This window comes from Filobasidium floriforme (assembly GCF_021052385.1).
Source record: "Filobasidium floriforme strain CBS 6241 chromosome Unknown HD553scaffold_4, whole genome shotgun sequence".
NCBI classification, from domain to species: Eukaryota; Fungi; Basidiomycota; class Tremellomycetes; order Filobasidiales; family Filobasidiaceae; genus Filobasidium; species Filobasidium floriforme.
Window position 1 is genome coordinate 778,100 of NW_025763625.1, and position 26,329 is coordinate 804,428.

Genomic DNA, 26,329 nt, shown 5'->3' on the forward strand with positions numbered 1-26,329 from the left:
TGCCAGCTACTTGGGGGAAGAGCAGGGAGCTTGTTCTGCTTACCTAAGCGACTTTGTAAACAAGCACGAGTCGGATCCGACATTTCGCCCTTTTTACCCCCCCATACTCCCCCTCTGGGTATCACGTGACCCGTCCATCAACTTGCCGAGGCGAGCCAGATTTCTGATCGAGGAGGGTGTGTGTGTGTGTGCAGAGAAAGTTGTTACAAGTTGCTCTGCTCGACGCATAAACAACCAGACGATCATTCGACTGCCCCTCGCAACTAAATAAAACCAAGAACGAGCAACTATGGCAGGCCTCAAAAGACAATCAGAGGGTGCCGGCGGTGCCGCTCGTGGTACTAAACGACCCCGTGATGAGCCGTCGACATCAACAAAGACGACGGACAAGCCCGCCAGCTCGCAGCCTCGACCCGTCTTTACCTCGGCGCTCATGGCGGACGAAGGTGACTTCCCAAGAGGAGGTGGTACGACGCTGACCCCGCTCGAGTACAAGGAAGTCAGGGACGAGGGGAGAAAAGAGGCTGAGAAGGACGTCGAGGCCGAGAGGAAGAAGAGACGGTTGACCCAGAACAGTCGGAAGAAGGGGAAACCGGTGGACGGCGGGAAGAAAGCGGATGCCAAGGACAAGGACGCTATCCGTGAGTCTACGCTGTGGTCATGTGCGTCGTGATGTGGGAAGTTGGTTGACGTTCCGGCGCTCGATGGTCTAGGTGTGGAACACTTGAACTACAAGCGATTAACACAGGGCACCAAAATCCTCGCCCGTATCCATTCCGTCCTCAACCTCCACCTCATTCTCTCTCTACCGAACCAGCTCCTCGCTCACGTTCCTATTACCGAGATCTCCAACTCTCTCACCCATCTGCTTACTAAGGACGAGAAGGACAGCAACAGCGACATCTCCATGAAAGAGGAAGAGTCCGACTCGGACGATGAGGAATCCAGCGTTCCCGAGCTGCATCAGCTCTTCCGACCGGGTCAATACGTCTTGACCACCCTCACCCAATCCTTCGTGTCCGAATCCAGCAACAAGGCTTTCCTCACCCTCTATCCACCCTCAGAGGCGATTAGACTGGCGAGCAGGTTGGAGATGAGCTTGGTTCCGGAAAAGGTCAACAAGGAGGTTTCGAAATTGGATGTCGTCAAGGGTTTCAGGGTCACTGGAGAGGTCAAGGGGGAGGAAGATCACGGGTGGATCGTAGGATTGGGAGTAGAGGGGATCGAAGGTTTCTTGAGAAAGGAGGACGTCAAGGGTGAGTCATCGAGGATCTCCGTCGCACTTGTCATCTGGTTTGCGAATACGTAGGCAGGCTCGCAGCTGACAGATCATCCTGAATACGATTTCCCGGCAGGGGTCAACATCGTCGTCGGACAGCTGCTGGATACGGTGGTCTCCGACGTTCAATCTAACGGTCGGATTGCTCGTCTGACGATCGACCCTGTCATCGTGGCGCGAACTCAGGTGAGATTGACCGCCGCTGCGGGGACTAGTCGAAATCTTGCTAACCTGTGCCTAATCGCTCAACTCTTTTAGCAACAAGAAGTCACAACAATCACCAGTCTGTTGCCCGGGCATATCATCTCGGCCCTGATCACCTCGGTCATCCCCTCGACTGGTCTCAACCTGAAGATCTTCGGGACGTTTGACTCTACCGTGGACTTGACCCACTTGCCTGTGTCTCCCTCTGTCGACCTTGAAGAAGCGTACAAGGTTGGGAAAAAGGTCAAGGCGAGGATCATCTTCGAGACGGTAGGGACGACGGATACGGGCAAGGTATTTGGTCTGAGCTTGTTGCCGCACGTCGTTGATGGCAAGAGTCCCGTGGTCGATGGCGAGGATGTGGAGCAGAAGATGACGATCGGCACGATCTGCGAGGACGTCGAAGTGGAACGGGTGGAAAAGGAATGGGGTCTCGTCTGTACCACTCGGGAGGGTTATCGAGCATGGGTTCATGTGAGTCTCGCCTGTAACTCTGCTGAGTGGAGACGCTGACAGCGGAACGTGTGCCTTTGTGATCCTGTCTTAGATGTCGCATGTGGCGGACGAACGACCGGCGAGTCTCTCAGGGACTGGACCTTACCGAGTTGGGACCAAGCACAAAGCCAGGGTTCTCGGTCATTCGCCGTTCGATGGACTGGTCTTGCTCAGTTTCGAACCCAAGGTCATCAACCAAAAGTTCATGCTCGTTAGCGAGGTCAAGGTCGGAGAGATGATGAAGGTCCGTATGAGCGCGTTAACGTGGGCTTTGTCGTAGATTCAGACTGACAATCGTTCGCTGGAATCACACAGGGAACGATCAGCAACTTGACCGACAAAGCCTTGTTTGTGGACGTTTCCGGAAGCGTACAGGGTGTCGTTTTCCCTCTTCACTACGCCGACATCAAGCTCAAGCACCCGGAGAAGCGATTCAAGGCCGGACAGAGCGTCAAGTGTCGAGTCTTTTCCGTCGAGCCTGAAAAGGGTCGTGTCAAGCTGACCTTGAAGAAGAGCTTGGTGGAGGCCACCGAGACCATTCCTCTTGGGTTTGATGATGTCAAGGTCGACATGGTCACTCCCGGTCTGATCACCAAAGTCTTTGAAAAGGGATGCTTGGTCGAGTTGTTCTCGGGCATCGTGGCCTACGTTCCTCTCGCCGAGGTCAGCGACGCTTTCATCACGGATCTCAAGACGGCCGTGTTCGAGGGCAAGCCTGTCAAGGTCAAGATCACTTCGGTCGATCGGGAGTCGCAAAAGATGTTTGCGAGCATCAGGCAGGCATTACCTTCCAACTTGGCGGCTGCGGCGATCCAGATCGATGATGTCGTCTCGGGAGAGGTCGTGCAGATCCATCAAGACCAGATCGTTCTCAAGCTCTTGCCGAGTCAGAGAAAGGCTATCCTGGCTTTGGGCAACTTGGCGCACCACCGTGGCGTCAAGATCGCAGCTCTGAAAACTTCGCTCAAGGTTGGGGAAAAGCTCGACGATCTCGTCGTTGTTGTCAAGAGCGATGACACCGGTCTGATCATCGTCGCCAATAAGCAAAAGCCCGCGAGCACCGAGACCCCGACGGGACTCATCTCCAAGGGTATCAACATGTCCAACCTCAAGCCCGGTCAGGTCGTCCCCGCCCGTGTGACCAAGAAGAACGCTCAGGGATACTTTTTGAGCATTACGAGAAACGTTGTCGGACGACTTCACCCGACCGACATGGCCGACGACTTTGGCAAGCTGCCCGAGATAAACCAGGGCGACATCGTTAAGTGTTGCGTGATCAAGGTCGACGCCGAGAGCCGGCAGCTAGACCTTTCGACGAGGCCTTCGAGGGTCGACGCGGCTGGTTCGAGCGGCAAGTCGATCATTCTCGACAGGGAGATTGAATCGCTTTCCGACCTCAAGAAGGGGCAAAAGATTCGAGGGATCGTCAAGAACATCACCGGGAGCGGTCTCTACGTCAGCTTGGGCAGAAACGTCACCGCGAGGGTCATGATCAAGGAGATGTTTGACGACTATGTCGCCGACTGGCAGTCTAGGTTTGAAAAGGGTCAGGTGGTCGAGGGAAAGCTGCTCAGCGTCGATGCCAAGAAGGAGCAGGTCGAGATGACCCTGAAGAAAAAGGCCAGCAAGACCAAGGAGAAAAAGTCTTCCGCTGGCTTGGCCGATTTCCAGGTCGATCAAAAGGTCGACGCTATCGTTCGAAAGGTCGAAGACTATGGAATTTTCCTCAAGATCGATGGAACCGATATCAGTGGTCTGTGCCACAAGTCAGAGATTGCCGATGACAAAAAGGCCGATGTCGCTCAAGCGATGAAGAGCTTCCGATCGGGCGACAAGCTCAAGGCCAAGATCACCGCCATCGATACCGAGGCAAACAAGATCTCGTTCGGTATCAAGCCGAGTTATTTCGATGCCGAAGACTTCGGCCTTGAGAAGGACGACGAGGAGAACGAGGCTGAGGCTTCAGAGGATGGTGACATGGATGCCGATGAGGAGGCCGACGGTGACGTTGACGAGGACGAGGGTTCTGCAGCTGAGAACGGCTTCATGGATCTCCAGGCGGAAGATGACGACGAGGAGGAAGAGGAGGACGATGAAGAGGAAGAGGAAGAGATGGACGACGACGACGAAGAGGTCGATGATGATAGCGCTGCGCAAGAGGGAGAATCAGAGTCTGAGGAGGAAGACGTGAGTCTCACTTGAACAGCTAAGATTGCTATTAACACGCGCTGATAGCAGGATACGACACAGATCGTCATGGTGTCGGGAAACAACGTCAAGCCGGCCAAGAACGGCAAGTCCGCCTCAGCGACAACGGCTTCAGCAGCTCTCCCCATCAAGGGTGGCTTTAGCTGGAACGGCGCGACTACGCAGCCAGATGAGGAAGAAGCCTCAGATTCCTCATCGGACGAAAGTTCGGACGAAGAGGTGGAGGATTCGGGCAAGACTGGCAAGAAGAGAAAGGGTGGTCACCAACCGATCAAAGACTTGACAGGCGAGATTCGAACGAAGCAACCCGAATCCAGCGCCGAGTTTGAAAGAGCGCTTTTGGCTTCGCCCAACTCGTCATACTTGTGGATCCAGTTCATGTCGTTCCAACTAGCCCTCTCCGAGATTGAAAAGGCCAAGGATATTGGTCGACGGGCATTGACCACGATCGCGTTCAGAGAAGAAGAGGAAAAGCTCAACGTGTGGATGGCGCTCATCAACCTGGAGAATGCTCACGGGACGCCCGAGAGTTTCGACAAGCTGTTCAAGGAGGCTGCGCAATATAATGACGCCAAGACTGTCTACCTCAGGACGGCCTCCGTACTGCAGCAGACTGAAAAGCTTGACGCCGCCGCCGAGATTTTCAAAAAGGCTTGCAAGAAATTTGGTCAGGACTCTGAGCCTTGGACGAGTTTCGCAGAGTTCGAGTTTGTCGCGAGGGATGACGCGGATGCTGCGCGAGCGCTCCTGCCTCGAAGTTTGAAGAGCCTGCCCACATCTGAGCGTGAGTTCCGGCCGTGTCTACGCTTCCACCATCCAGTTGCTGATGACTCCGCTGCTTTACAGACTCAAAAACGATTGAAAAGTTTGCCATTCTTGAATTCCGTCATGGAGACCAGGAGCGAGGCAAGACCATCTTTGAGGGTCTCGTTGACCGATATCCCAAGCGACTCGACATTTGGAACAACTATATCGACCAGGTTACAAAGCTTGGAGATGTCCAGTCTGCCAGGTGAGTCGGTCTTTCCGGTGGCTTCCAGCTCCAAACTGTACTCATCCGCCCTCTCATCTTCCGCAGGGGACTGATCGACCGAGCACTCGACCAAAAGTTGACACCGAAAAAGGCCAAATTCTTGTTCAAGAAGCTCATCTTTGTCGAGGACCGCATCGGCGACGACGCAGGCAAGGACCGGGCCAAGGCCAAGGCCAGGGAGTGGGTCTTGAGCCAGGCCAAGGAGGACGAGGATGACGAGTAGACCGGGGTCGCGTGATCGTGTACAATATGTATGGAGCAGGGATGGTAGACCGATTGTAATACCCAATATCGACCGTCATCATCGAGGATTTCTGAGCCAAGAATCCTACGGTCGAATGTCACTCTCTGGATGCTGATGAATCGCCCAGGTAATCGGTCACTGGTCAGGGCCATTGTTCGTTATCATCTGTAGAGGTCGCTTGAGACCCGAATCGCGCAACGGTCTGCAGACCAACAACATACGTGGCCCGATAATAAATACATGACTGATCTCCCCGCCGACGAAACGAGGCAGATAGGGGAAATGTAACATAAGAAGGGGAAGGTGGGTATGGTACGAATACAAGTGCAAAGGAGGTCGATTTCGTGCCATGACGTATGACTTGTCGGGCCCATACAGATCCAGATAGGGTCGGATGAGAGTAGAAAGGGGTTCGTAATCCGAGAGCGTCTATAGTTGAACTCCTCGAGGGTATCTACGATGTACCATCATCTACGAACAGATAGAAACGGAGTCAGTCCAGGTTCTGGATGACGCCGCGCCCCGCCATGTATGGAAAGAAGATGGGAATACGAAGCTGATAGGATTGAAGAACATACCTGACACCCGCAAAACACCAAAAACGCCGCATAGACGGCTGCAGCCATGTAACAAACATGAGCTACGGCGGTAGGATCATCCGGGTCGTTCGTCGATCCGGTCATGGCTTCGGTGCGACCGGAGAATGCTAGTCCGAACTGTCCAGATCAATGTTCGAGTAGGGTGAGAAGGTCATCGAAGGATTGATGTGGAAGTTTGGCAGCTTACGACTATTGAGCGGAGAAGAGATTGTATGTGAGCTCTAGAGCCTTGGAGGTGAAGGGGCGGTTAAGGACTTACCTGTTAGGATCACTACTCCGAATACCGAGAGGACAGTGCAGCATCCGGCTGTGTAAGGATCATCCAGGAAACATATCATGACAGGAAGTATCCAATGATAACGAAGGGCATGTTGGTGAGAGCGGCAGCAAGTGAGTATACAAGGCCAGCTTGCGATCGGCTTCAAGTGTACGCACCGAGGGGAGCCGAAACTACGGGACGCATTGCGAGAGCCATCTTGTGGGAAGTTTGATTGTCGTAATGACGTCTGGAGTGGCGATCAGCTATTGAGATGAGGATGATTAGCTGCGAGTAGCGAGTAGTCATCACCCCCGATCATGCACATGCATCTCCATCCCTGGGCCCTTGATGATGATGATGTCTTGATGGCGACAGGATGATGACGCGGCGGACATCTGACTGTTTTACGAATATATGACGGGATGATCGTAATTCACGCGGATGTCCGCTTGCTCCGCCGCCCGAACGGAAACCGATCGTCCCCTCCCAAAGTTCAAAAGTTGTCATAAAGTTGGGTGGTGGTGACATGATCGACCATGATACGATTCACTCGACCATTCATACCACCACGACACTGATTCCAGTCTACCCAACTTACGGGCTCATCAGCTTCGTCGCCTCGAAAAATACGTACGAACCTCTTCACTTCCGGCCGGTTCGAAAGCAAGCGAGAGAGAAAAAAAGGCGGTCAGATCGTGGTGATCCAGCTCGCATCGCACAATCAGAGCTAGAATCATGTCGACGCCCACCGCCAGCTATTCGGCTGCCTTTGCTCGTCAACTATGTAGACAACGAAACAACCGATCGTCCATACGGTGGTCGAGCTCCTGGAACATATCACGATCTGCGAGCACGGCAGCTGCACCGACACCGTCGGCAACCAGCCAAGCGCCGCATCAACATGAACCCTCGACATCGGCCACTTCGAAAGTCACAAAACCGAGCTCGATGCTCTCGGCTCTCCCCATCATCTCTTCAGAACTCACCAACCTGAAATCCTCTCTCTTCCATCTGCTCGGCTCGTCCCACCCTTCTTTGGACGCTGTAGCGAAATACTACTTCCAGGCAGAAGGGAAACACCTCCGACCGATGTTGGTCTTGCTACTAGCTCAGGCGACGAACGGCATGGGAGGAGCAGCTTGGGACGACCTGTTGGCAAAGGAACGAGAGGACCAACGGACAGGCAGGGGAGTCGACGAGAGCTTGACGAGCGTCGAGGGGGTCTTGAACGATTGGAACCCGGAACAAATGGGTATGGAGGGAGAGGCCGACATGATCTTTGCCGAACCGTACAACGCTACGGCAGATCGCTCGGGAGAGAGACGGCCGGGGAGCTCGTCGACGTCTACCATCAAGAAGACGTTAGCGAATGCATTGATGGGCAGCGGCTCCTCGCCGTCGTCTTCCTCTTTGGCGGATGGCCTCGATTCGACATTGCCCATTCTCTCAACACAACGGCGTCTAGCTTCGATCACCGAGATGATTCACGTAGCTTCCCTCCTTCACGACGACGTCATCGATACCTCCCCTCTCCGTCGGGGTCTCCCTTCGGCACCCCAACAGTTTAGTAACAAGCTCTCCATCCTCGCCGGTGATTTCCTGCTAGGTCGAGCTTCCGTCGCGCTCGCCCGTCTAGGGTCCAACGAGGTCGTCGAGCTCTTGGCGACCGTCATCGCCAACCTTGTTGAGGGCGAGGTCATGCAGCTTCGAGCTTCTCCCAACGAGACCGACGAGAACAAGCCGAGCAAGCAGGCTTTCGAGGTGTACATGAGAAAGACTTATCTGAAGACGGCTAGTCTGATGGCCAAGAGCGCGAGGGCGGCGGTGATCCTAGGAGGCGCAGGGCAGGGGTACGGAAGGACGACAAGGGAAATCGAAGAGGGAGAGAGGCTGAAAGATATCGCCTATGGGTATGGGAGGAATCTCGGAATCGCCTTCCAGGTAAGTACTTACCGTAAACCTCCCACAAAGGCGTCACTTCGATTCATGAGCTGACCTTGCCCTGAGACTATTGTAGCTCATCGACGATATGCTCGACTTCCTGCCTCCTTCGCCGGAACTCGGCAAACCGGGACTCGGAGCAGACCTTTCTCTGGGCCTCACAACCGCACCCTCACTATTCGCCTGGCAATCCAATCCCGAGCTTGGCCCTCTGATCTCGCGCAAGTTTTCTCAACCGGGCGACGTAGAACGGGCTCGAGAGCTGGTCACCCAGAGCGATGGCTTACGGAAAACTCGCGAGTTGGCAGAGCGGTTTGCCAGCGAGGCTAGGAGGGGGGTAGAGCAGTTGCCCGAGAGCGAGGCTAGGGAGGCGCTGATCGCCTTGACGAAAAAGGTCGTCGAACGGGTGGCATAAGCAGGCACTTCAGATTGAGTAACGAGGAGCGGCCGTGGACCGGAGCATGTAGAAGGAGAACGAAGACAACGATTATCCGATAGAGACTTTGGACTAGCAAGCATACAAGACACCCCGCTCCTGAGTTGTATGGAGTAGATCTCTTGCATCATATGACTATCGCATAGAATAGAGCATGATACGGGCGTATCCCTACCGGGCAGCGCAATTCTCATGCTGATGTGGAGGGAATGCAGGACCGACAGGCTAGTTGGCAACTAGGATAGCTTGCATTTCTGCCTCGAGCAGAGCATCGACGATCTACATATTGGTTGGTTCGGCAATACAGCAGGACGGACGGTCACGCACGAACGAGTCCCAAACCGACGACTTCCTATGTATCGTAATCTCTGCATGTCCTCCGGCCGTAAGGGCGCCTGAACCACGATCTGGATACCAGATAGTTGGCGAGAAAAGGGCAGAAGGTGTCCGGGCGGAGACCATCTCGTCGGTCTGAGGGTAGCTTGGAACAGAGAGCGGATCACGTCTCTCCATAACCAACGTAGAGGTGAACTCGCTCGGAGCCACGCAATAAGTTCCGTCTCGATGGCGCGACTTCCGATATCACCTCGCCACTGCAAGGCGGACTCGGCCGCAGTGAGTACCCAGAGTGGGCAATCCAATGCACCCGTTTGCAACCCCGTCTTAATTGCGACGGGCCTGAAAGATTTCCCGGTATCAGATGGATTAGATTTTTTGGTCGTTTCGATGAAGCTTGTGAGGATCGTAAAAGAGGACGGCCCGGCGAGTGATTCGACATGAATGCAGTGCATGTGATCCTCAGTGGCAATGACGTAGCCTACCAATAGGGTAAAATGTTGCTGATGACACCAAGGGACAAGACTCGTTCCTCCTTGAAGAATTTCCAACGCTTGCTTGCGTGCTTCCGCGTGTAGCATGTACATGTGTGTATCAATGCAGACAACCGACCTGTCCCTGACGACAGCCTCGACGCGATGTACATCAGACTCGGACGACCGATACTCCTGCGTCTCACTGTGGGCCATTAGCTTCCTCTGGATTCACCGGGTCGACAAATAATCTCGAACGAATCCCGGGTCAACAGCTCCGTCAAGCGCATACGGTTCCAGAGGATATAACACGGGGACCGGACGTTGAACCTTGCGCTTCGAGGGTATACGAATAAGGCCTTTTCCACGAGGCGCCGTCACCCATGGCACGAGAAGTCGAGAAGTGGGACCGGGCCTTGAGACTTCTTCAGCATTATCGAGTGCTTGCTTCATGGATATTGAGAGTGCACAAGTTCCCGACAGAGCCGGGAGGTACGTCACATAATTACTTCCCTTTTCGCAAGCGAGCCCTTCCACCTTCTAGACGAGTCCCAATCAGATCTGAACCTGCTTCCCCCTTATCGAAAAATGATGAGATTCATGTTGAAAGCGCCTCTTCCCAACTATCTGATCGGAGACCCTAGCAAACGGGATTACTTCAAATATACGTTCGCTACAGTTGGGTCCTGTCTATATCTGGCTGGCAAGTGACGCACGAAGTCACCTCAACCCGAGGTGTCGACGTCAACGTCGACGTAGACACTCTTGGATGTGAAGCCATCGTGACATCATGCACCAAGCGTGTAGTCCGATGGGGGTTGTCACAGTCTGCATTCAGTCCAGCGTTCGTAGCTCGCCAGAAACCATGGGAGTTCATCTGGACCTGCAGAACCCAGCTGAAACCGACGGCGAATTCGAGATGAAACTCGATCGCGACAGAGAAGCTTCTACGCCAAGGCGGTGCATGTGACATCATCGATTGATGGATCCGCAGTCCGCGCGCTACCGTCTCGTATCCTTTCTCCTGGCCGGCATCCTTGACGCACAAGATCGGGAGTTCGGCAGAGATCTCGCCTCCACCTCTCTCTCTCCGGATCCCTCCATCTCTCTCTTGCATTCGTCGCCCGGTGATTGTGTTGCGGCATTGCGCGTTCCAAGGGAATCACCTGTTTCTGCTGCCGATCCTGCTCCTACATCATCCGATCTGCGGGGGACCTAGGGGTTAGTGGCAACGACCCCTTGGCGTAAATTGAATTAGTAATGCAGCGATCGCATATATAGCTCGTACGGCCTGGTCGACTGTGCCATCGGACGACCTACGCCCTTGCCTCTTCTACCGACTTCACTTATAATAATAAACACCCACCTTGCCTATAAAGCAAATTCGTACTAGCTACAACAATTTGGCTAGTGTCACAAACAATCGCATAAACCAAATTTCTCAATCGCTCTTCGAAGATGGCGTTGGACAACTATGGGTGAGTCTTCAACAAATCGGTTATACCCCACCGATCAACCACTGACTGATACTCGTCGATCCTCAGATGGTTCGTCGTTGTCGTCGTTGCAATCGTGTTGTCTATCACCATAATGGGTAAGTTTATATCCACTCGGGCGATCCGATAAATTATCGTTAACGACTCCCTTCTCGTTTTCGCTACAGGCCGAATATACCTCTACAAGAAACACCGCCGTCAAGCCCAGCTTGCTGCATCAAGAGGGTTGCCTTTCCCGGTCATGACCAACTCCTTGTCCAACTCGTGGAGACCGTCTTCGGCCGATCGACCGCCAGGAGGGGAGAGGCTGACGCGAGGGCAGAATGACGTGGTCAGGGTGGCAAGCAGGACAGATGGGGATCTGCCTAGTTATCGTGAGTACACCCGGCGTCGATTGGCCATATCTTTAGATTGTTTACTGATCGACATGCTCCCCATGGCAGACGACCCCGGTATCAAGATTCCTGAAGCGATGTACAATCCAAACACCTCCCCAGTCGTGCCGTCCCTGTCGAACCTCAACTCGTCATCACAACCACCGCTTGCTGCACCTTTGGGCGCTCCGCCAGGCTATCACGAACCGTCCTCAAACGGTCGCTGAATAGGAGTCTGGCCTGCTTGGAACGAGAACATTCAGGATTTCACTTGCTGTACGAATGAAGATCAAGGTTATATAAAGTGGCAGCTCTGCACTACTGAATACACTACTACTGTAGCATCGGACGACTTTGTTGAGATAATGTACAAACGCAATGCTCTTATAATAAGTGTAATGATCCAAACCTCCTACCTGGCGAGCAAATGCGCATAGGCAGCGACAAGCTGCAAGCTGCCTCGTGGTGCAATCGCTGCAACTCTCTCTGATCGTCTGACCCGAAAGGTCCCATTTCAGCCCTCGGCATGATATGTCTGGGCGTCTGCCGAACTCGCAACGCGGCGTTCGCGGCCGAGTCGCAGCGCAATCTAGGACCCGAAATGTCCGGGGTGTGCCGAAACAGGAACAACTTTGTAGACTTGCATCACCCGATGATCATCGTTGTATCGATATGATCTCTATGCTCGACCATATATGAATCCGTCAGCGAGCAAGACCAATACCCATGCGACAATGGGGCTGGTTGACATTCGCCGTGCTGTTAGCTTGCATCGCTTATTTCCGCGAAACCTACCTGATCGACCGCTCAGACGACATTCACTCGAAAATGATAACCTCTAGTTTGAAGAACGTGGTTGTAGTAGGAGGGTCGTATGTCGGTTTGGTGAGTCTCACATCATGCACTTTCCTTTCCTAAGGGAGCTGTGAGCTGATTCGGAGGGGCAATATGGATATAGAGTGCAGCGCAACAACTAGCAGCGGCTTTACCGTCTACGCACCGTGTGCTCCTGATCGAACCTCATAGTCACTTTCACCACCTGTTCGCTTTTGTGAGTGGATCTACTAGGATTTGATATGCAAGTCTCGTGCTGACCTGATCAGTCTCGCCTCGCAATAGCCTCGGTTCGCGGTGGTTCCTGAGCACGAGCACAAGGCGTTCATTCCGTACTCGCATGCGTTCAAGCAACCGAATATCCCCAACCCGGACTTGCATCACTTCATCAAGGCCAAGGTCTTATCGGTCTATCCCTATCACCTCGAGCTCGACCGCGAATGGAAGGGCACCAAACGGGTCGACTTTGATCACCTCGTCCTGGCCACGGGGACCAAACTCCCCTCGCCTGGGTCGATGCAGTCGGACGAAAAGAAGGAATCTATCGGGTACTTCAAGACTTACCAAGCCGGCGTTCAAAGGGCTGATAGGATTGTCATCATCGGTGGAGGAGCTGTAGGCGTCCAAATGGCTACGGATCTCAAAGAGGTCTACCCGGAAAAAACCGTGACGCTGGTCCAGTCCAGAAAGACGGTCATGCCCAAGTATCATCCCAAGTTGCACGAGATCATCAAGCAGCGATTCGACGTCCTCGGGGTCGATCTCATCACGGAGAACAGGGTCATCGTACCCTCAGACGGGTTCCCGCTGGACGGATCCAATTTCGATGTCGAGCTCAGGGACGGGCGAAAGATACCCGCTCAACTGGTCATCCTCGCCACCGGTCAGATCGCCAATAATCAGCTCTTGCACTCGCTTCAGCCCTCCACGGACGAGGTCTTGGTGAATCCAACGAACGGGTTCATCCGAGTCAAACCAACGCTACAATTCAAGGACCCTGTTTATGGTCATATGTACGCTCTCGGTGATATCGCCGATACGGGCGCACACAAGGCGGCGAGACCGGGCATCGCGCAGGCGGGTGTCGTCACCAAAAACATCTTGAGCGCGATCGAAGGCAAGGAGGGCGAGAGTGAGATCGAGATCGGACCTGCGGGGATTCATATGAGTCTGGGACTGGTGGGTTTGCGCAGCGGGTGCTAGATACGGATTGCCGTTTCTGAATCTTTCCGCCTGTTTCATCCGGTTGCAGACGGAGAACCTAGTCTTCCGAAATCCAGCCAATGAAGGCGAAGATCCCGTAGTCATCATGCGCACCGAGTGAGTTTCAATCGGGTCAGTGTTAACCCCTTGAAAACCACATCTGACGAATCATTACTCTGCTCGACTTTCTGCCTTCCCCCATGACTTCGTCCTGCGTTGCCCAAACTATAGCGGATCAAGGGACATGAACATCGAAAGCGTGTGGACAAGACGAGGCGTTATTGTCAACGGCATCGAAGATTATCACTTGTAAAAAGCCTTTCGCCTGTCTGCAGAACACGCGTTCCTCTGTTGTATCACTTGTCATCGTACCCGTAACAGTATCCAGACCTGATTCTAAGCGATCGGACCTATCGCCCACCAAGTATATGCAATCAGTGCAATAATGAACATTAATGGTAACAACCTGTTTATCCAGAAAGGTGAGTTGCGCGAAAGCAGAAGATTCCTAGATCTACTTAGCTCCACCAGATGTCCTTGCCCCCCTCCCATGTTCGCTTCAGTCTGTAGATGATGTAGCCTAGATTGGGCACCAACAACAGTCCTGCCTTTCTAGCTGCATACACAGTCTCTTGCTGTTGCGGCGTGAGAATGATGGACCTGGAAACTAGATCTTATCAAAATTACTTATGATAAGACATGAAACTTCAGGCCGTGGAGCATCAATGGAAACGCTCTCCCATCGTCCGACGCCATAGGCAGGTCTTTGGCTTGGACAAGACGTCTTTAGGAAGTCGAGCGGTAAACAGGACGGAGTTGTATCCAAAAGAAGAGGTTCTTACGACACGGGACGCAGTGATAAATAGTCAAGTCCAAAATGACGTACATGATTGTAACATCCCCCAAGTCACGAAGTGATCTGAAACATCAGAATTCGTCTTCGAGCTTCGAGATGATAGATCGTCGATCGTCGCCTTCCTTCTGAAACGCGCGCGAGCAGGCGAGACGAGATAGGCGATCGATCCTGGCGGATGCGACCGAAGTCAAGGGTAGGATGACAGGGGTAGGAGTACAAGAAGAAAGTAGCCAGACAGAGAGACGAGCCGTAAGCGAGCTCATACCAGGGAGGCTTGAGCCGAAAGTCGAGAGAACGAAGAAGAGTGATCCGACGGATCCGACGCGATCGGTCTCGGATCCTGATTTCTTGAATTTCTTGTCGACGAGCCTGGTGATATGTGACGAGCCAGATGAATGACGAGCGTGATGATGAGCACGATGAGCCAGATGAAGCCAACCCCACAGTTTTGCCATACGTTTGGACGAATATATAACACAGGCAAGATGCAAGGGACTTCTGTACTACTTTGACGATGTATCTGTTTTGCCTATACACATCATCCAGATCGTCCCCTCCCTTCGCGTCCGCGCCCTCTCCGCCTCTTATCAGCCCTCTATAATGGCCGCCTTTCTCGACCTGTCTCCCGTCCATTATCCCGTGCTGTCGGATGGTAACGGACGGGGGTCAGGGCGACAAGGCGTCCATTGTATGGGGCTGATAATTGGGCGGAGGTGGAGAGTGAACCGAGGCAAGGTGAAACGATGTGGATGATGTGATGAGGTCTGTATGATTGGGTCAGCAGCGCAGCGTCATGGGGGAGCTATTCGCGGACAATCCCATGCGTCGACCTCCACATTTCGACAGAGAGTAAGCACGCCCCCACCCCCCGTCCTCACTCTTTCGACCTCGAAACATCTTCACAAATCATCTTCAACTACTGACCTACTTGCGACTTGCGACTTGGTTGATCTCAAGCAGTAGCCACCTTCGCGTTGATACATATACACCGTGATCATGCACCGAATACGCTCAACGACCACCGCGACGCCGATAACGATGACCCGGACGACGATAAGCCGGCGACAAGCAATCTCGACCTCCCCGAACCTCTTCAGACCGCCCGCACAGGCCGTAAGGGTGCGTGATGTAGAGGACGAGCCGCTGGACTATATGGCGTCGAGAGGGGTCGGGATGGAGAGTATGGTAGAAGGGTTTCAACGAGGAGAATTGTCAGGGTCGAGGTCGGCAGGGAATTACCGGGATTACATCAAGGTACTTTCGAAGGCTCGGTTTCTTTTCGCCAAGTAACGAGCGTATCGAGCTCATTTTGTGTGATTCGTCCTTTCAGGCCAAGATTGCCCAGCACGATCTTCTCCACCCAGCCCCTCTTACCGCTGCCTCGCCGTCACCCTCGAGCTCGGAACTCGGCCAGATCTTGGATCCAGCCGGTCTGACAGCCAGGTCGAGGGAAAAGACGGGGAGACACCCATTGACGGATCGGTATAAGCGGGATCATGGCTACTTGAGGATCAGTCTGACTGAGAGGTGCAACCTGCGATGTAAGTCGAATCTTTGGGGCCGGAGATCAATCATCGCCTTATCCGTTTTCTGACTCGACGTTTCGCTCCTTGTACCACAGGTACCTACTGCATGCCCGCCAACGGAGTCCCTCTGTCCCCTCCCTCTCACATCCTGACCAACTCGGAGATCATGCACCTCTCCCGCCTCTTCGTCTCCCAAGGCGTATCCAAAATCAGACTCACCGGTGGTGAACCTACATTGAGGAAAGACCTGGCCGGGCTTGTTGCTGGGATAGGGGCACTCAGAGATCAGGGGTTAAGAATCATAGGGATGACGAGTAATGGAGTGGCTCTGGGAGGCAGGAGCGATAATGGCGGGAAATTGAACGAGTTGGTCAAGGGGGGTTTGACGCATTTGAATTTGAGGTGAGCAAGAGGGTTGCGTCTTCAGTTGGCGGGAAGTGTGGATACTGATGGCGAATCCTGGATGACCCATAGCTTGGATACGCTAGAAGAGGCCAAATTCGAGGAGATCACTCGTCGGCGAGGGTATTCTGCCGTCATGTCTGCACTCGACCACGCCCTGTCGCATCTCAGCGACGCACCCCTTCACGCCTCCCTCTCTGATTTCCGCCCGGGTCTCCGTTCGGTCAAACTCAACTCGGTCCTCACCCGATCCACCAACCTGTCCGAACTGTTGTCGTTTGCCGAACTCACCAAGGAGCGTCCGATCAGCGTCAGGTTTATCGAGTTTATGCCGTTTTCCGGCAACGAGTGGGACAAGACGGAGATGGTCAGTTATGAAGAGGCTTTGGGGATACTGAAGGCACGGTATGGCGACGATCTGGAGATGGTCAGGGATGACGGGGATGATGGGACGAGCAAGAGGTGGAGGGTCAAGGGGTACAAGGGGGAGATTGGATTTATCAGCAGTATGGTGAGCTTTGTTCTCGGCCGTATAAGAGCACCGTGCTGTTTCAGAAGGTTGGGTATTGATGCGAATCGAAAATGTCTTGGAAACAGAGCGACCACTTCTGCGGGACTTGTAACCGACTTCGAATCACGGCGGACGGGCATCTCAAGGTGAGCGCTCAGTCAACTCTAGCTTGTTGAGCCGCTTTTGCTAACGCTTCCCTGCCTTGTCTCTCGCAACCCCTTCCCGCAGGTCTGCCTGTTCGACAATACCGAAGTCTCGCTCCGCGATGTCATGCGCTCTCAAGACCCAAACTCGCGGATAGACGAACGCTTGATCGACGTCATCTCCATGGCCGTGGGCAACAAGAAGCCGAAACACGCAGGTATGGACCTTTTGAAGTCCATGCGAAATCGGAGCATGGTCATGATCGGGGGTTGATCGAGGCGACTTTGGCGTATTGTGTGTGGAACTTGGGACTTGGACTGTATCATATTGGGGCTGGATTGGCTCGGACTGGACTGGAACGAAATTGGCGGGGTTTGGGGATTATTGTATCGGCTTGGCGTATGGAAAAGGGCTTGGACGGATCGTCAATCTCTCAGGTAAGTCAAGTGTCGAAGCAGAGGCTTGCGGGCTGTGTTCTGATGAGTGAAACCTTTACAGACCATAGAACTGTATCGCATAGACTGTGGAGAAGATCGGAACAGATCGTAGAGCGTGCGCCGAGGATAATGAAGAGAAACGGTCTTGGAATCGGAGGACGAAGTACCGGCTGGTTAGCTATCAGACAGAAACACACTAGCGCTCATGTCAACGAGGTCAAGGAACCGACATTGACGCACCTCGACAAGACGGGCCGCGCCTCGATGGTCTCGATTTCGAACAAGGCGTCAACGACTCGACGCGCAACTGCCAAGGGCCGAATCTACCTGCCCAAGGTCGCTTTCGACATGCTCGCGCAGGATCCGAGCGGTTCGACCTGGAAAAAAGGAGATGTCTTTGGAACGGCGAGGATCGCGGGGATCATGGCCGGGAAGAGGACGAGCGACATGATTCCTCTTTGTCATCCCATCAGCTTGACGGACTTGAAACTGGCTTTTAGATTGGATCAGGATGTGCGCAAGGACGACGGCGGCGGTTGGGTCTCGGTCAAGGCGGTAGCCGAGTGCGAAGGCAAGACCGGCGTCGAGGTGAGTTTCGAAAAAGGAACGCCCTTATCTTGTCTTTTTAGACGCTTACCCCGCCTACCTTACCTTGTCGTTCAGATGGAAGCCTTATCGGCAGCGTCCGTTGCGCTGCTGACCGTTTGGGACATGGTCAAGGCAGTAGCGGGTAAAGAGATGGTCATGAGCGACCTCATGGTCACCCATAAGGAGGGGGGAAAAAGTGGGGATTGGGACCGTCCCGGAGGTTGGGTCGCAGGCGAAATCAAGGCCAACGAGGTCGACTTTGCGTTGTAGAAGATGACGTCGAGGCGGTCGAGATGCAATCATCCATTATAGTGGTGACCTTGAAGGCATGCTAAAATCGGTGGATACAAAGGCGGTACTAGTGATATACAAGACTATCGATACAGTTCCTTACGTGACGTCCGAGACCAAGCCTTAACCCGGTCGCGGCTTGCCTTCCAATCCTCGATAACCCTGACACCAAGGTCTACAAGACGCGCATTGCAAGAGTTCAGCTTATGAGCAAACACTTAACGTATCAAGTGGTACTCACGGTCTATGCGAGTCCTCATTGCTCCAGTATGCTCGGCATCTCAGCGAGAAACCGTACGGCACTTGTATGACGAAGACGGTTGCGTCAGCTCAACCTGTAACCTGTAACAAGGCTATCGACCGGCTCACAATCATATCCACGAGCTCCTTCGTTGTGCTTGTCGACTAGGCGGAGCATCTGGGTGATCTTGTTACTATCAAGACGGACGTTTAACAATTTTAGCACCACGTAGCAATGTCGATTGTGTGCTCTTGACTCACGTGTTGGTGAGGTATTTGCGAGCGTATGCAAACGCCAAGAACGCTTTCCTCTTCAATTCTTCCTCGTCCAGCAAGGCCTTTTTGAGGATGTCATCGATTTGCTCGATGGTATTGTCCGGATGAAGCTTGATCATGAACTTTTCAAACGCCTCTTCGTGCTCGGTGGGGATGTCCCCGGCGACGACACAACCGCTCAAGAATGATTGTGCGTATTTGCGGATCGCCTTTCTGCTCAAACTCGAATCAAAGACACAGATCTTGCTACTCCTCAGACCTTCTGCAAAGTCCTGTCGCATACGGATGTGTTTCTGATAGTAAGGGTGGTCGATTGTATACGTCTCGAGAGGATCCTCGTACGCCTTCGGATCTTCCCAAATGGTATATCCAGGATGTTGGAACCGCTTGATGACGGTGTCCTTGCCATCGTTAATAGCATTGGTCACCACGGTTCGCAACGGGTAGACTATGCGAGAACGATTGATCAAATTCGGAGTTCAGGCGCATCCTATAGACGATCGCCACTCACAGCTACCGGTGAAGCCAAACATCTGCGCATCATGCTTGCGTTCGCTCCATTTGCCAGGGAAAAAGTCCCACTGATTGGCAGAATCTGGACTATGTCCGAACAGATGCATGCTCATATCCGGGTATGATGCCTTGAGCCTCTCCGGGTTGTAGACGTCCAGCATCTCGAAAGCGTACTTTGTGACCGTAATGTTGCTAGAGTAGGGGTACCATTCCTTGAAGCAGTTGAGCGAGTGGCAGTCCCCGATCTGTTGTGCCAAGAGAGCTCCACATGGCATAGGGGACAATCTCTTGTCATTCTGTTTAAAAATGTCGCTGTCGACATAAAGCCCGCGGAGGTTAGCGAGCACCTTCGTTTAGTGAAATCGAATCGGCGGTCGACGTACGAGATGGTCCAGACCAGGTCGAAACCTTCCGCTGGGCATCCCTCGGCCACTCCTTTGACAACCTCGAGCCATTTTCCCATCTTGACCCCATCTTCGACAGTACTCTTTTCCATCTCCGAGGCTTGCTCTTCCAGCCGAACCTGGCGATCCGAATCTTTCCAGATGCCAGCCCAGTCGTCACCCTCCCGCTGCCGACCCATAACCTGTTCTCCGGCTCGAGCTCTCCTCTCGTCCGTATCTTTTCCCTTCGTAACCTTGTCGATCTCGGAAACCCTCCACATTCTCCTACGGACGTTCTCCCCGATATTTACCTCGGGGTCCCATCCGTGCCAACCCGGACCCCATACGTCGACCCGGGATATCAGAGGATGTCTCAGGGCAGAATCCACGATTTCGTAGGTATGCGTGTTCATGCGTTCCAGGTAGTCGTGGTAGTCTGCGGAAAGTAACGATCGAAGGACTTTGTCAGACGAGGACGATCGAGGGAGCTTTGTTTAGGGATTGCTTCTTGCGACGTACCGGTCAAGAACAACACCCTCTTGCCCTTCTGCCCATCATCACCATCATCTTCGAGATCGAGCTCGGGAAGATGATCAAAAGGACTCGACCCGACCTCGTCCACGTTGCCCCAGAACCAGGGCATCGTGTCCCCATCTTCCCCATCCTCTTCCTGTCCTTCCGCCGTGCCCTGTCTGACCTCTTCTTGTGCGGCTCCAGCTTGAATCTTGAGCTCGCCAGGTGGAGTCGTTACCGGATTGAGCCGTCGTCGAAGAGGAGAATGAGCGGAACTAGATCCTTGTAATGCGGAATGAGGGAGATCGACCCCGTCCAGAAAGACGGGCATCAACCCTAAATCCCGAAGGCTTCTTTGCAACTTTCTTCCCAAGAGGCCTTTCGACGTCCGTCCAGCCTCTGACCTAGAGCTCAGCTTAAGACCGGATCCAGCGTCCACCCACGCTGGCCATCTGAATTCTCCCCTGGCGTCCTTTCCCGCTACGGATCCCGACGCCGCCGCGATCATCCTCGTCCGTCTTCGATTCCTCGCTCCGGACCCTAGCGTCATGACGAACAAGACGACCACCGTGAAGAGTAGAGATAGCCTGACGAGCCTTCGCCGAGAGACAGGGAGTTGGAGGGAGAAGAGAGATGATCGTCTTCGGATGGAAGGGTAGATACTGTTATGATCACTGTCATGGCCGTTGTCGTGATCGTACTTGTGGTCGACCGGTCCAAGGGTAGTAATCTCGGTCCCGCCGAGCTTATGGACGAGGTCGCTGGGGATATTGATCAACCTCTCGAAATGCCTAAAAGGTGGAGCGGATGATTTGGGAGAGACCTCGTCATCGTTATCGTTGTAGTTGTTGTTGGGAGGTCCGTGTCGTCCGTTGCTATCGTCCTCATTCTCGAAAGGACGGGTAGACCCTCGGCGAGATGGTGCGTTCGAGCCGGGTCTTGACAACGACGCCATAGCTAATCGATGCGTCGAAGTGTGATGTGTGGGTGCTGTGCGAGCGTGATGTTGACCTAGGAGCACTGATGCTCGAAGCTTGATGATCAAGGCAGGAGGTCGATACGGAATGCCTTTCTACGAGTTCGTGTCTCCTCTAGAAGCTTGTTGATTATAATACGATTCTACGTTGAATCGTTCGATCAAGCGTATCCTGCAGGGAAAAGGAATGTATCGATAAGGACATTGATGATGTGGGGATGCTACCTTGATGAAAGGGGGAGTGTGGGCAGATGTCACGGCTACATGCAACTCGCATGACCTCGACCTTTGTCGACTCGGTCACCTCGTTTCGCCGATCCCTCCTTACGAAATGCCAAGACCAAAAAACAAAAAAAGACGGCATGGACTCTACCGCCAGCTCCTCCCTACGACCGGCCAACTTGCGACGGCTGCGAATCATCCATCTCGTTTCGTAGGTTTCGCAGTTTCACAATCTACGCACGCCCCTGTACCTCTCGAGCCTGGTAACTCCAGCAGTGTATGGTAGTAGGTGCAGGAGCAGGGCGACGACAACAAAAGAATACACAAACCTCAATTTCTATGGATAAATTCGCCGAGAGGACGAAGTTTGTCATCTATCCCCCGGCGGGCTCTAGCTCTCCGAGGCGCTTCTTGCGAAGTGTTTCGCAGTCGCCACCTTGCTCATCAACACCTTCAAAGCTGTGTATCTTCCAACACTATGAAACAACAATGCAAAGATCATATCGGTATCATCGACGACTTGGTCGACTTGGCGAGTCGCAAGTCGCAAGGTCGTGTGACGTCGAGATAACGAAAATGTTTCCCCTTTGTTTTTGCGCCCGGCCGCCACCCGAGGACAGCTGACCGGGTCCCGAAGGATCCAGAGAACGGGAGAAAGCGGGATGCCCGAGTGCCGTTTTCGGTAACGTACCCGTCGGGGATCGGAGAATTGTCAGATCACCACCTCCAGCTTCTTCGATACACGTTGATCGTTATTTGTATGCAACCTGCTTCTTCCTCCTGAGTTCGATACAACCATCCTGTTTCCGTTCTCGCGGCGGGCATCATCGTCCGAATCCCAAACCATCCCTCCTCCCTCCCGATCCGCCCCACGCGCTGGCTCCCTGGGCGTCCAGCGCGCCAGTTTCCCCGTCGATCCGGATCCAACCCCCGATCGCATACAGGTCGCTATACTCGAACGAAGCGTACATTCCACTGGATCCTACTATGTCCAGCGAGTTGGCTGGACCATCTTGCCAGTCTCCACTCGTATTCCAGTGGTCGGACTGGTCATTGTCTGGCTGGGCGTCGGGTGCTGCGGAGGCAGCGGCGGGGGCGTATTTCGGCGGTCGTGGGTGTGCGGGTTGCAATTGCGCAATGATCCTATCAAGGTATTGAGAACGGTTCATTAGCGTCGACTCTATGTGTGTAAACGCTTCGAGACGTGAGAAATCAGCCGACTCACAGCACCGGTCCCACCCATGTCAATGCCTCCCCGCCATCCTGACCCTGATTCTGAACCCATTCGCTGGGAACCACCCTGCCTCCGTCCTTGACGACACCTTGTAACCATTTCCTTTCCTTGAGTATCGGATGATATTGCCTTGTATCCACACCATGACGACCTGCGCGACCGGGTAGACCATGACGAGACCCCGCTCGGCCGTTCGTACCATTTGTCTCCTTCTTGCTTTCTCTGTCGCCACTACCGGGGAAGATCGGGTCCAGAGGAAAGTTCTCGTCAGACTGACCTGCCACCTGACCCCTAGGCGTATAATTGGGGTACAAGGCATGGCTAGGCGCAGGGCATGGATGCGTCATGATCGAATAAGGAAGGCTGCCCAGCGCATCAATCTGATTGGTCCGACGTTTGTCGATGTCGTCGTGACGGATGCCATTCCAGCCAGGTCCGCATGCTTCCGCGCGATCACTGTTACCATCTTCATTGACAGGTGTCCTTGCCGTGGGTAAAGGTAAACCCTCGGACACGATGCCTCTTTGCGACCGCGATGCATCCTCAGGTACCTCTGACAGACCCCCCTGGTTGTTCCTCTGCTGATCATCTGACGAGCGCCCTTCTTGCGAGTCGCGGGAGCCTATCCTACGTAACCAATTCCGGCTCCTAGACCCTGAGCCACCAGTGCTTGCGCCTTCGGACGAGGACAACATCGCCGTCGACGGCCCGGCGTTGTTATTGTTTGAACTCGAGGACGAGGATCCGAACTTGAGCATCCTAGTCAAGGCTGATCCCGATCCCGAACGATGGCGGGAAGAAGACGTTCCCGCTGCAACTCCAGAATTGGAGGTCTCTTCCGGTGTGGCATTGTGTTGCAACATCTGAACCGAGCTGTTCAACCGGCTCGTAGAACTGAGAGGGGCGAATACCTGTGCGGTCGTCATGTTCCAAGGTTGCGTGGTCGTCCCCGTCGACGATGATGCAGACGTCTCCATGACTGAATAAGACCGGCCTCTCGCCAACTTAGCGGGTGTCTGATGTGTGCGTAGATCTGGAAGTTCAGAGTTCCTCCTCGGATTCTTCATGCGTGCCGCCTTGACGTGATCAGGTGGTTCAAGCTCGTATCCATCTTCGTCCACCACCGTCTCCCACCCAGCCTTGTTCCTGCCAGAGAGCTTCGGAGGGTGACACAGTCGGAATGCCTTTTCGTTGATAAAGACCGACCGGGGACTGGCCAACACGCCAAACATCAAGATCCGAACGTCCTGAAGCTGAACCAGTAGCCGGACTTGAGTCGGAAGATGCGACAAGTTGTTTTGCAATCTGTCGATCGGGGTTGATCAGCCGACCCGATAAGTCGTGCAAAGACAAGATAGACTGACTTTATCTCTCGAAAGATCTCCAACGGGTCGAACGTGCGGGAATATATTCGGTTGAGTGAGCAAGTTCCATTCCGGTGTAACATGAGAAAGCGCTGGTAGCATTACGATTGTATCAGCTCCAGAGAGATGGATTCCAATGACTTTCTTGTCAACTCACCGTCCATGACTCTTCGTGAGTGCAACCCAGCGCCCGGTGCTCCAATCGCCTCAGCATCCGCAAGAACATCGCCCTCCAGCGCTCGTCCCCCTCTCCGTACCGCCTCCAGCTGGGCAAGAACCTCCTGCGAAACACCTCTTCCCATACAGCATCGGACAACTTGGGTATCTCCATCTCTTCCAGGATCCATCTCGCCTCCCCTCTGACCAAGATCTCTGTAAAGACATTCCTCGCTACGTGGGTATAGCTTCCAAGGGAGGCGAGTTCCGGTGGGTAAGGTGGTCCACGGAGTAGTATACGCTGAACGGGTCCGAGAAACGGTGTGATCTGCGGCGATAGTGAGACCGCTCGTAGCGTTGATGAAAGTAAGGATACGGGTATAAGGTCCTTCAAGGGTAGGTGGCTGTATGCAAAGAGATACACGTTCAGCTCGGGTATTGCCGACGCAGCGGATGGTACTCGCCTCAAGATAGCTTGCGTGATCTCGAACGGGAGACCCTCGAACTGTACACTCGAGCTCTGCTCCTCTGGATCCATGGGTATAGGTATCGATGCGACGGTTCTGGCTGGATATGAAATGGGAAGTGAGGAGACTGTCTATAGCTAGGTGCTAGGTGAATTGTCGACTTTCTGATCATTCGACGCTGAATCATGCCCGGCAAGCTAAGTAAGGGGGAGGGGCGTGACCTCCACCTCGTCCTCGATCGACTGCTCGGAAGCTAATTCCACGAACGATATACTTCCGGCGGGCACTTCAGTGTCCTGATAAGTCTTGACCAGCATGACCAGGCGATGGTACCCGGCATCAGCTGCGATACTACACTGCTCCAATTGATCTCAAGCGCAAGATGGACCGAGATCGATCCTAGCACGAGCCAGACTGTAAGTCCTATCGTTCATCATCATCGTTGTCGTCAAGGTCGTTAAAGTCATCATACAACGTCTCTCGGAGTCCGTGATACACCTCCAAGAGGACCTCCAATCGAGGTCTTGTCGTCTGGCAGAACGACCAAGGCCAGGTGGGTGATGAGCGTAATCAGTAGATCGACCACAGACGCCCTATTAGATTTTCACTACTACAGTACTCACTGGGAACACCACATGCACCTCCAGCCCTTCCACACCATACCCTCCTGCGCACTCATACATCCCTCCGCGGCTCAGAACGCCTAGATAGTAGACGACGCTCCACCGATGGAACGCCTCGTTGAGAAATATCCTCGAGCTGGATCTGATGTTGGAAAGGGGAATAAACCGTTTAGACGTTCCGAGAGGTACGACTAGTCGAAGGGAAAACGGAAAGGGGATAATGATCGCTGTGGTTGATTCCAGTTGGATGCCCAGGTTTGGGAAGGCTACGGCGGATTCTGGAGCGAGGAGATAGGAGAGATATTAGCTTCGATGAGTCGTAGAATAGGTAGGTTCCGTTGAGTTACATACCGGAGACTACCGACTTGTTAGCGATAAGCAACAAGCATATACAGCATGCGGTCGTCCACCTGTGTAGCTTGAACTGACGATACGAAACAGGTTGTCGTTGATCAGATACGTTCTTCCACTCAGACTGATACGAGAAACGCTCACGACGTTCGATCCATACACCTTCAAGATACACGCCAACCCCATCCAGAAGGATCCCCAAAGTATCCAGTGAAAGAGCCCGACCTTGACAGTGGGGATATAGCAATACTCGACGCAGAGAGGATGGTCGGCATCTCCCCCGACTGGCCAGGTCCGTTTGCTGCTCAGCTGAGGGTGTCCGGGGAGCGGAAACGAGACGCTTTCGGTCCGTTGTTCCTGAGAGCTTTGAGCGTCATTCCCATGACTGATTCCGGGCAGAGAACATTCCGCAGTGAGATTCTTCTTGAAATTGCGGTCGTCGCCATTCTTTGTCAAGTCCCCTGAATTACTACTGTTGCGGTGCATAGCCATGACCATCTCCCTTGTTCCAGCTGGGATACGCGAGCAGAAGACGTGCGGGTCATCAGAATTCGTCAGGGATCATGATGCCGTCGATTTGCGATTTGAGCGGTTCTAGCGTGAAAGTAAGTAGCTAAGTAGACACCGGAGATGGCCAGGAGGCAGGAGGTGATCTTGAACACCTGTACACCTGAGCGTGCAAAGACCGAGTCTGCTCACCGTGTCGACGCTGAGCGGACAGTTCATAAGTAGTCATGTCCGTGTAGCGGTTCATGAAATCGCATATCTATTTTTACTGTAGAATCTGTACCTGTCTGGCCGGCCCTAGGATCTGGCCCTCGCGCCCTCGCTCTCGCCCACGG

At 53.6% G+C, this 26,329-nt stretch overlaps 10 protein-coding genes across 10 annotated transcripts; 5 read left to right on the forward strand and 5 right to left on the reverse strand.

Annotated features, from left to right (window-relative positions):
* The first annotated feature begins 223 nt into the window (after window positions 1–223).
* HD553DRAFT_293052 (putative rRNA processing-related protein) lies at window positions 224–5,596 on the forward strand. The gene is made up of 9 exons (XM_046178418.1): window positions 224–641; window positions 714–1,256; window positions 1,356–1,465; window positions 1,538–1,957; window positions 2,031–2,222; window positions 2,294–4,165; window positions 4,229–4,970; window positions 5,033–5,198; window positions 5,265–5,596. Exons 1-9 carry the CDS (start codon window positions 290–292, stop codon window positions 5,440–5,442), a joined length of 4,575 nt encoding a protein of 1,524 aa, XP_046038903.1. The 5' UTR covers window positions 224–289; the 3' UTR covers window positions 5,443–5,596.
* HD553DRAFT_306590 (uncharacterized protein) lies at window positions 5,597–6,626 on the reverse strand. The gene is made up of 4 exons (XM_046179295.1): window positions 6,498–6,626; window positions 6,335–6,369; window positions 6,042–6,179; window positions 5,597–5,934 (listed from the first exon to the last, which is right to left on the reverse strand). Exons 1-4 carry the CDS (start codon window positions 6,535–6,537, stop codon window positions 5,893–5,895), a joined length of 255 nt encoding a protein of 84 aa, XP_046038904.1. The 5' UTR covers window positions 6,538–6,626; the 3' UTR covers window positions 5,597–5,892.
* Window positions 6,627–7,269: 643 nt separating this feature from the next.
* On the forward strand, window positions 7,270–8,677 carry HD553DRAFT_268870 (isoprenoid synthase domain-containing protein; the record flags this gene model as incomplete). The annotated part of the gene is made up of 2 exons (XM_046177595.1): window positions 7,270–8,262; window positions 8,339–8,677. 2 exons carry the CDS (start codon window positions 7,270–7,272, stop codon window positions 8,675–8,677), a joined length of 1,332 nt encoding a protein of 443 aa, XP_046038905.1.
* On the reverse strand, window positions 8,668–9,867 carry HD553DRAFT_306594 (uncharacterized protein). The gene has a single exon (XM_046179296.1). It carries the CDS (start codon window positions 9,721–9,723, stop codon window positions 8,935–8,937), a length of 789 nt encoding a protein of 262 aa, XP_046038906.1. The 5' UTR covers window positions 9,724–9,867; the 3' UTR covers window positions 8,668–8,934.
* Window positions 9,868–10,528: 661 nt separating this feature from the next.
* HD553DRAFT_348345 (uncharacterized protein) lies at window positions 10,529–11,855 on the forward strand. Its single transcript, XM_046183372.1, has 4 exons — window positions 10,529–10,985; window positions 11,052–11,101; window positions 11,171–11,377; window positions 11,447–11,855. Exons 1-4 carry the CDS (start codon window positions 10,966–10,968, stop codon window positions 11,602–11,604), a joined length of 435 nt encoding a protein of 144 aa, XP_046038907.1. The 5' UTR covers window positions 10,529–10,965; the 3' UTR covers window positions 11,605–11,855.
* A 350-nt stretch (window positions 11,856–12,205) lies between these two features.
* On the forward strand, window positions 12,206–13,727 carry HD553DRAFT_268484 (putative oxidoreductase; the record flags this gene model as incomplete). The annotated part of the gene is made up of 5 exons (XM_046177580.1): window positions 12,206–12,262; window positions 12,336–12,428; window positions 12,497–13,390; window positions 13,464–13,531; window positions 13,646–13,727. 5 exons carry the CDS (start codon window positions 12,206–12,208, stop codon window positions 13,725–13,727), a joined length of 1,194 nt encoding a protein of 397 aa, XP_046038908.1.
* Window positions 13,728–15,187: 1,460 nt separating this feature from the next.
* HD553DRAFT_306602 (uncharacterized protein) lies at window positions 15,188–18,195 on the forward strand. The gene is made up of 9 exons (XM_046179297.1): window positions 15,188–15,524; window positions 15,601–15,811; window positions 15,892–16,198; window positions 16,271–16,709; window positions 16,796–16,855; window positions 16,938–17,070; window positions 17,264–17,290; window positions 17,352–17,878; window positions 17,954–18,195. Exons 1-9 carry the CDS (start codon window positions 15,267–15,269, stop codon window positions 18,146–18,148), a joined length of 2,157 nt encoding a protein of 718 aa, XP_046038909.1. The 5' UTR covers window positions 15,188–15,266; the 3' UTR covers window positions 18,149–18,195.
* Window positions 18,196–21,370, reverse strand: HD553DRAFT_306605 (uncharacterized protein). The gene is made up of 7 exons (XM_046179298.1): window positions 20,101–21,370; window positions 19,582–20,017; window positions 19,197–19,510; window positions 18,671–19,133; window positions 18,539–18,603; window positions 18,411–18,471; window positions 18,196–18,344 (listed from the first exon to the last, which is right to left on the reverse strand). The coding sequence occupies exons 1-7, from the start codon at window positions 21,047–21,049 to the stop codon at window positions 18,293–18,295; spliced, it is 2,340 nt and encodes a 779-aa protein (XP_046038910.1). The 5' UTR covers window positions 21,050–21,370; the 3' UTR covers window positions 18,196–18,292.
* Window positions 21,371–22,016: 646 nt separating this feature from the next.
* Window positions 22,017–24,666, reverse strand: HD553DRAFT_178777 (uncharacterized protein). Its single transcript, XM_046176940.1, has 5 exons — window positions 24,511–24,666; window positions 24,048–24,450; window positions 23,891–23,982; window positions 22,518–23,831; window positions 22,017–22,435 (listed from the first exon to the last, which is right to left on the reverse strand). The coding sequence occupies exons 1-5, from the start codon at window positions 24,582–24,584 to the stop codon at window positions 22,117–22,119; spliced, it is 2,202 nt and encodes a 733-aa protein (XP_046038911.1). The 5' UTR covers window positions 24,585–24,666; the 3' UTR covers window positions 22,017–22,116.
* A 133-nt stretch (window positions 24,667–24,799) lies between these two features.
* Window positions 24,800–26,182, reverse strand: HD553DRAFT_306609 (uncharacterized protein). Its single transcript, XM_046179299.1, has 4 exons — window positions 25,632–26,182; window positions 25,488–25,560; window positions 25,137–25,414; window positions 24,800–25,044 (listed from the first exon to the last, which is right to left on the reverse strand). Exons 1-4 carry the CDS (start codon window positions 25,983–25,985, stop codon window positions 24,937–24,939), a joined length of 813 nt encoding a protein of 270 aa, XP_046038912.1. The 5' UTR covers window positions 25,986–26,182; the 3' UTR covers window positions 24,800–24,936.
* Between the last annotated feature and the right edge of the window lie 147 nt (window positions 26,183–26,329).

Excerpts from the sequence above, each read along its gene's own strand:
- HD553DRAFT_293052 (XM_046178418.1), top strand. The coding sequence starts at position 290 with ATGGCAGGCCTCAAAAGACAATCAGAGGGTGCCGGCGGTGCCGCTCGT. Across the intron at positions 1,466-1,537 it reads TCATCGTGGCGCGAACTCAG|CAACAAGAAGTCACAACAAT; the intron begins GTGAGATTGACC and ends CAACTCTTTTAG. Across the intron at positions 4,971-5,032 it reads GAGCCTGCCCACATCTGAGC|ACTCAAAAACGATTGAAAAG; the intron begins GTGAGTTCCGGC and ends GCTGCTTTACAG.
- HD553DRAFT_306590 (XM_046179295.1), bottom strand. The coding sequence starts at position 6,537 with ATGGCTCTCGCAATGCGTCCCGTAGTTTCGGCTCCCCTCG. Across the intron at positions 6,370-6,497 it reads CGTAGTTTCGGCTCCCCTCG|CCGGATGCTGCACTGTCCTC; the intron begins GTGCGTACACTT and ends ATCCTTACACAG. Across the intron at positions 6,180-6,334 it reads TCCTCTCGGTATTCGGAGTA|TTCGGACTAGCATTCTCCGG; the intron begins GTGATCCTAACA and ends TGATCTGGACAG.
- HD553DRAFT_306594 (XM_046179296.1), bottom strand. The coding sequence starts at position 9,723 with ATGGCCCACAGTGAGACGCAGGAGTATCGGTCGTCCGAGTCTGATGTA.
- HD553DRAFT_348345 (XM_046183372.1), top strand. The coding sequence starts at position 10,966 with ATGGCGTTGGACAACTATGG. Across the intron at positions 10,986-11,051 it reads ATGGCGTTGGACAACTATGG|ATGGTTCGTCGTTGTCGTCG; the intron begins GTGAGTCTTCAA and ends GTCGATCCTCAG. Across the intron at positions 11,102-11,170 it reads GTTGTCTATCACCATAATGG|GCCGAATATACCTCTACAAG; the intron begins GTAAGTTTATAT and ends TTTTCGCTACAG.
- HD553DRAFT_306602 (XM_046179297.1), top strand. The coding sequence starts at position 15,267 with ATGCACCGAATACGCTCAACGACCACCGCGACGCCGATAACGATGACC. Across the intron at positions 15,812-15,891 it reads TGAGAGGTGCAACCTGCGAT|GTACCTACTGCATGCCCGCC; the intron begins GTAAGTCGAATC and ends CTTGTACCACAG. Across the intron at positions 17,071-17,263 it reads CAAGAAGCCGAAACACGCAG|GGCTTGGACGGATCGTCAAT; the intron begins GTATGGACCTTT and ends CGTATGGAAAAG.
- HD553DRAFT_306605 (XM_046179298.1), bottom strand. The coding sequence starts at position 21,049 with ATGGCGTCGTTGTCAAGACCCGGCTCGAACGCACCATCTCGCCGAGGG. Across the intron at positions 20,018-20,100 it reads GAGGGTGTTGTTCTTGACCG|ACTACCACGACTACCTGGAA; the intron begins GTACGTCGCAAG and ends TACTTTCCGCAG. Across the intron at positions 18,345-18,410 it reads AATGAGGACTCGCATAGACC|ACCTTGGTGTCAGGGTTATC; the intron begins GTGAGTACCACT and ends CGCGTCTTGTAG.
- HD553DRAFT_178777 (XM_046176940.1), bottom strand. The coding sequence starts at position 24,584 with ATGGATCCAGAGGAGCAGAGCTCGAGTGTACAGTTCGAGGGTCTCCCG. Across the intron at positions 24,451-24,510 it reads ATCACGCAAGCTATCTTGAG|CCACCTACCCTTGAAGGACC; the intron begins GCGAGTACCATC and ends CTTTGCATACAG. Across the intron at positions 23,832-23,890 it reads GAGATCTTTCGAGAGATAAA|ATTGCAAAACAACTTGTCGC; the intron begins GTCAGTCTATCT and ends CCCGATCGACAG.
- HD553DRAFT_306609 (XM_046179299.1), bottom strand. The coding sequence starts at position 25,985 with ATGGTCATGGCTATGCACCGCAACAGTAGTAATTCAGGGGACTTGACA. Across the intron at positions 25,561-25,631 it reads AGGTGTATGGATCGAACGTC|TTCAAGCTACACAGGTGGAC; the intron begins GTGAGCGTTTCT and ends TCGTATCGTCAG. Across the intron at positions 25,415-25,487 it reads TAACAAGTCGGTAGTCTCCG|AATCCGCCGTAGCCTTCCCA; the intron begins GTATGTAACTCA and ends TCCTCGCTCCAG.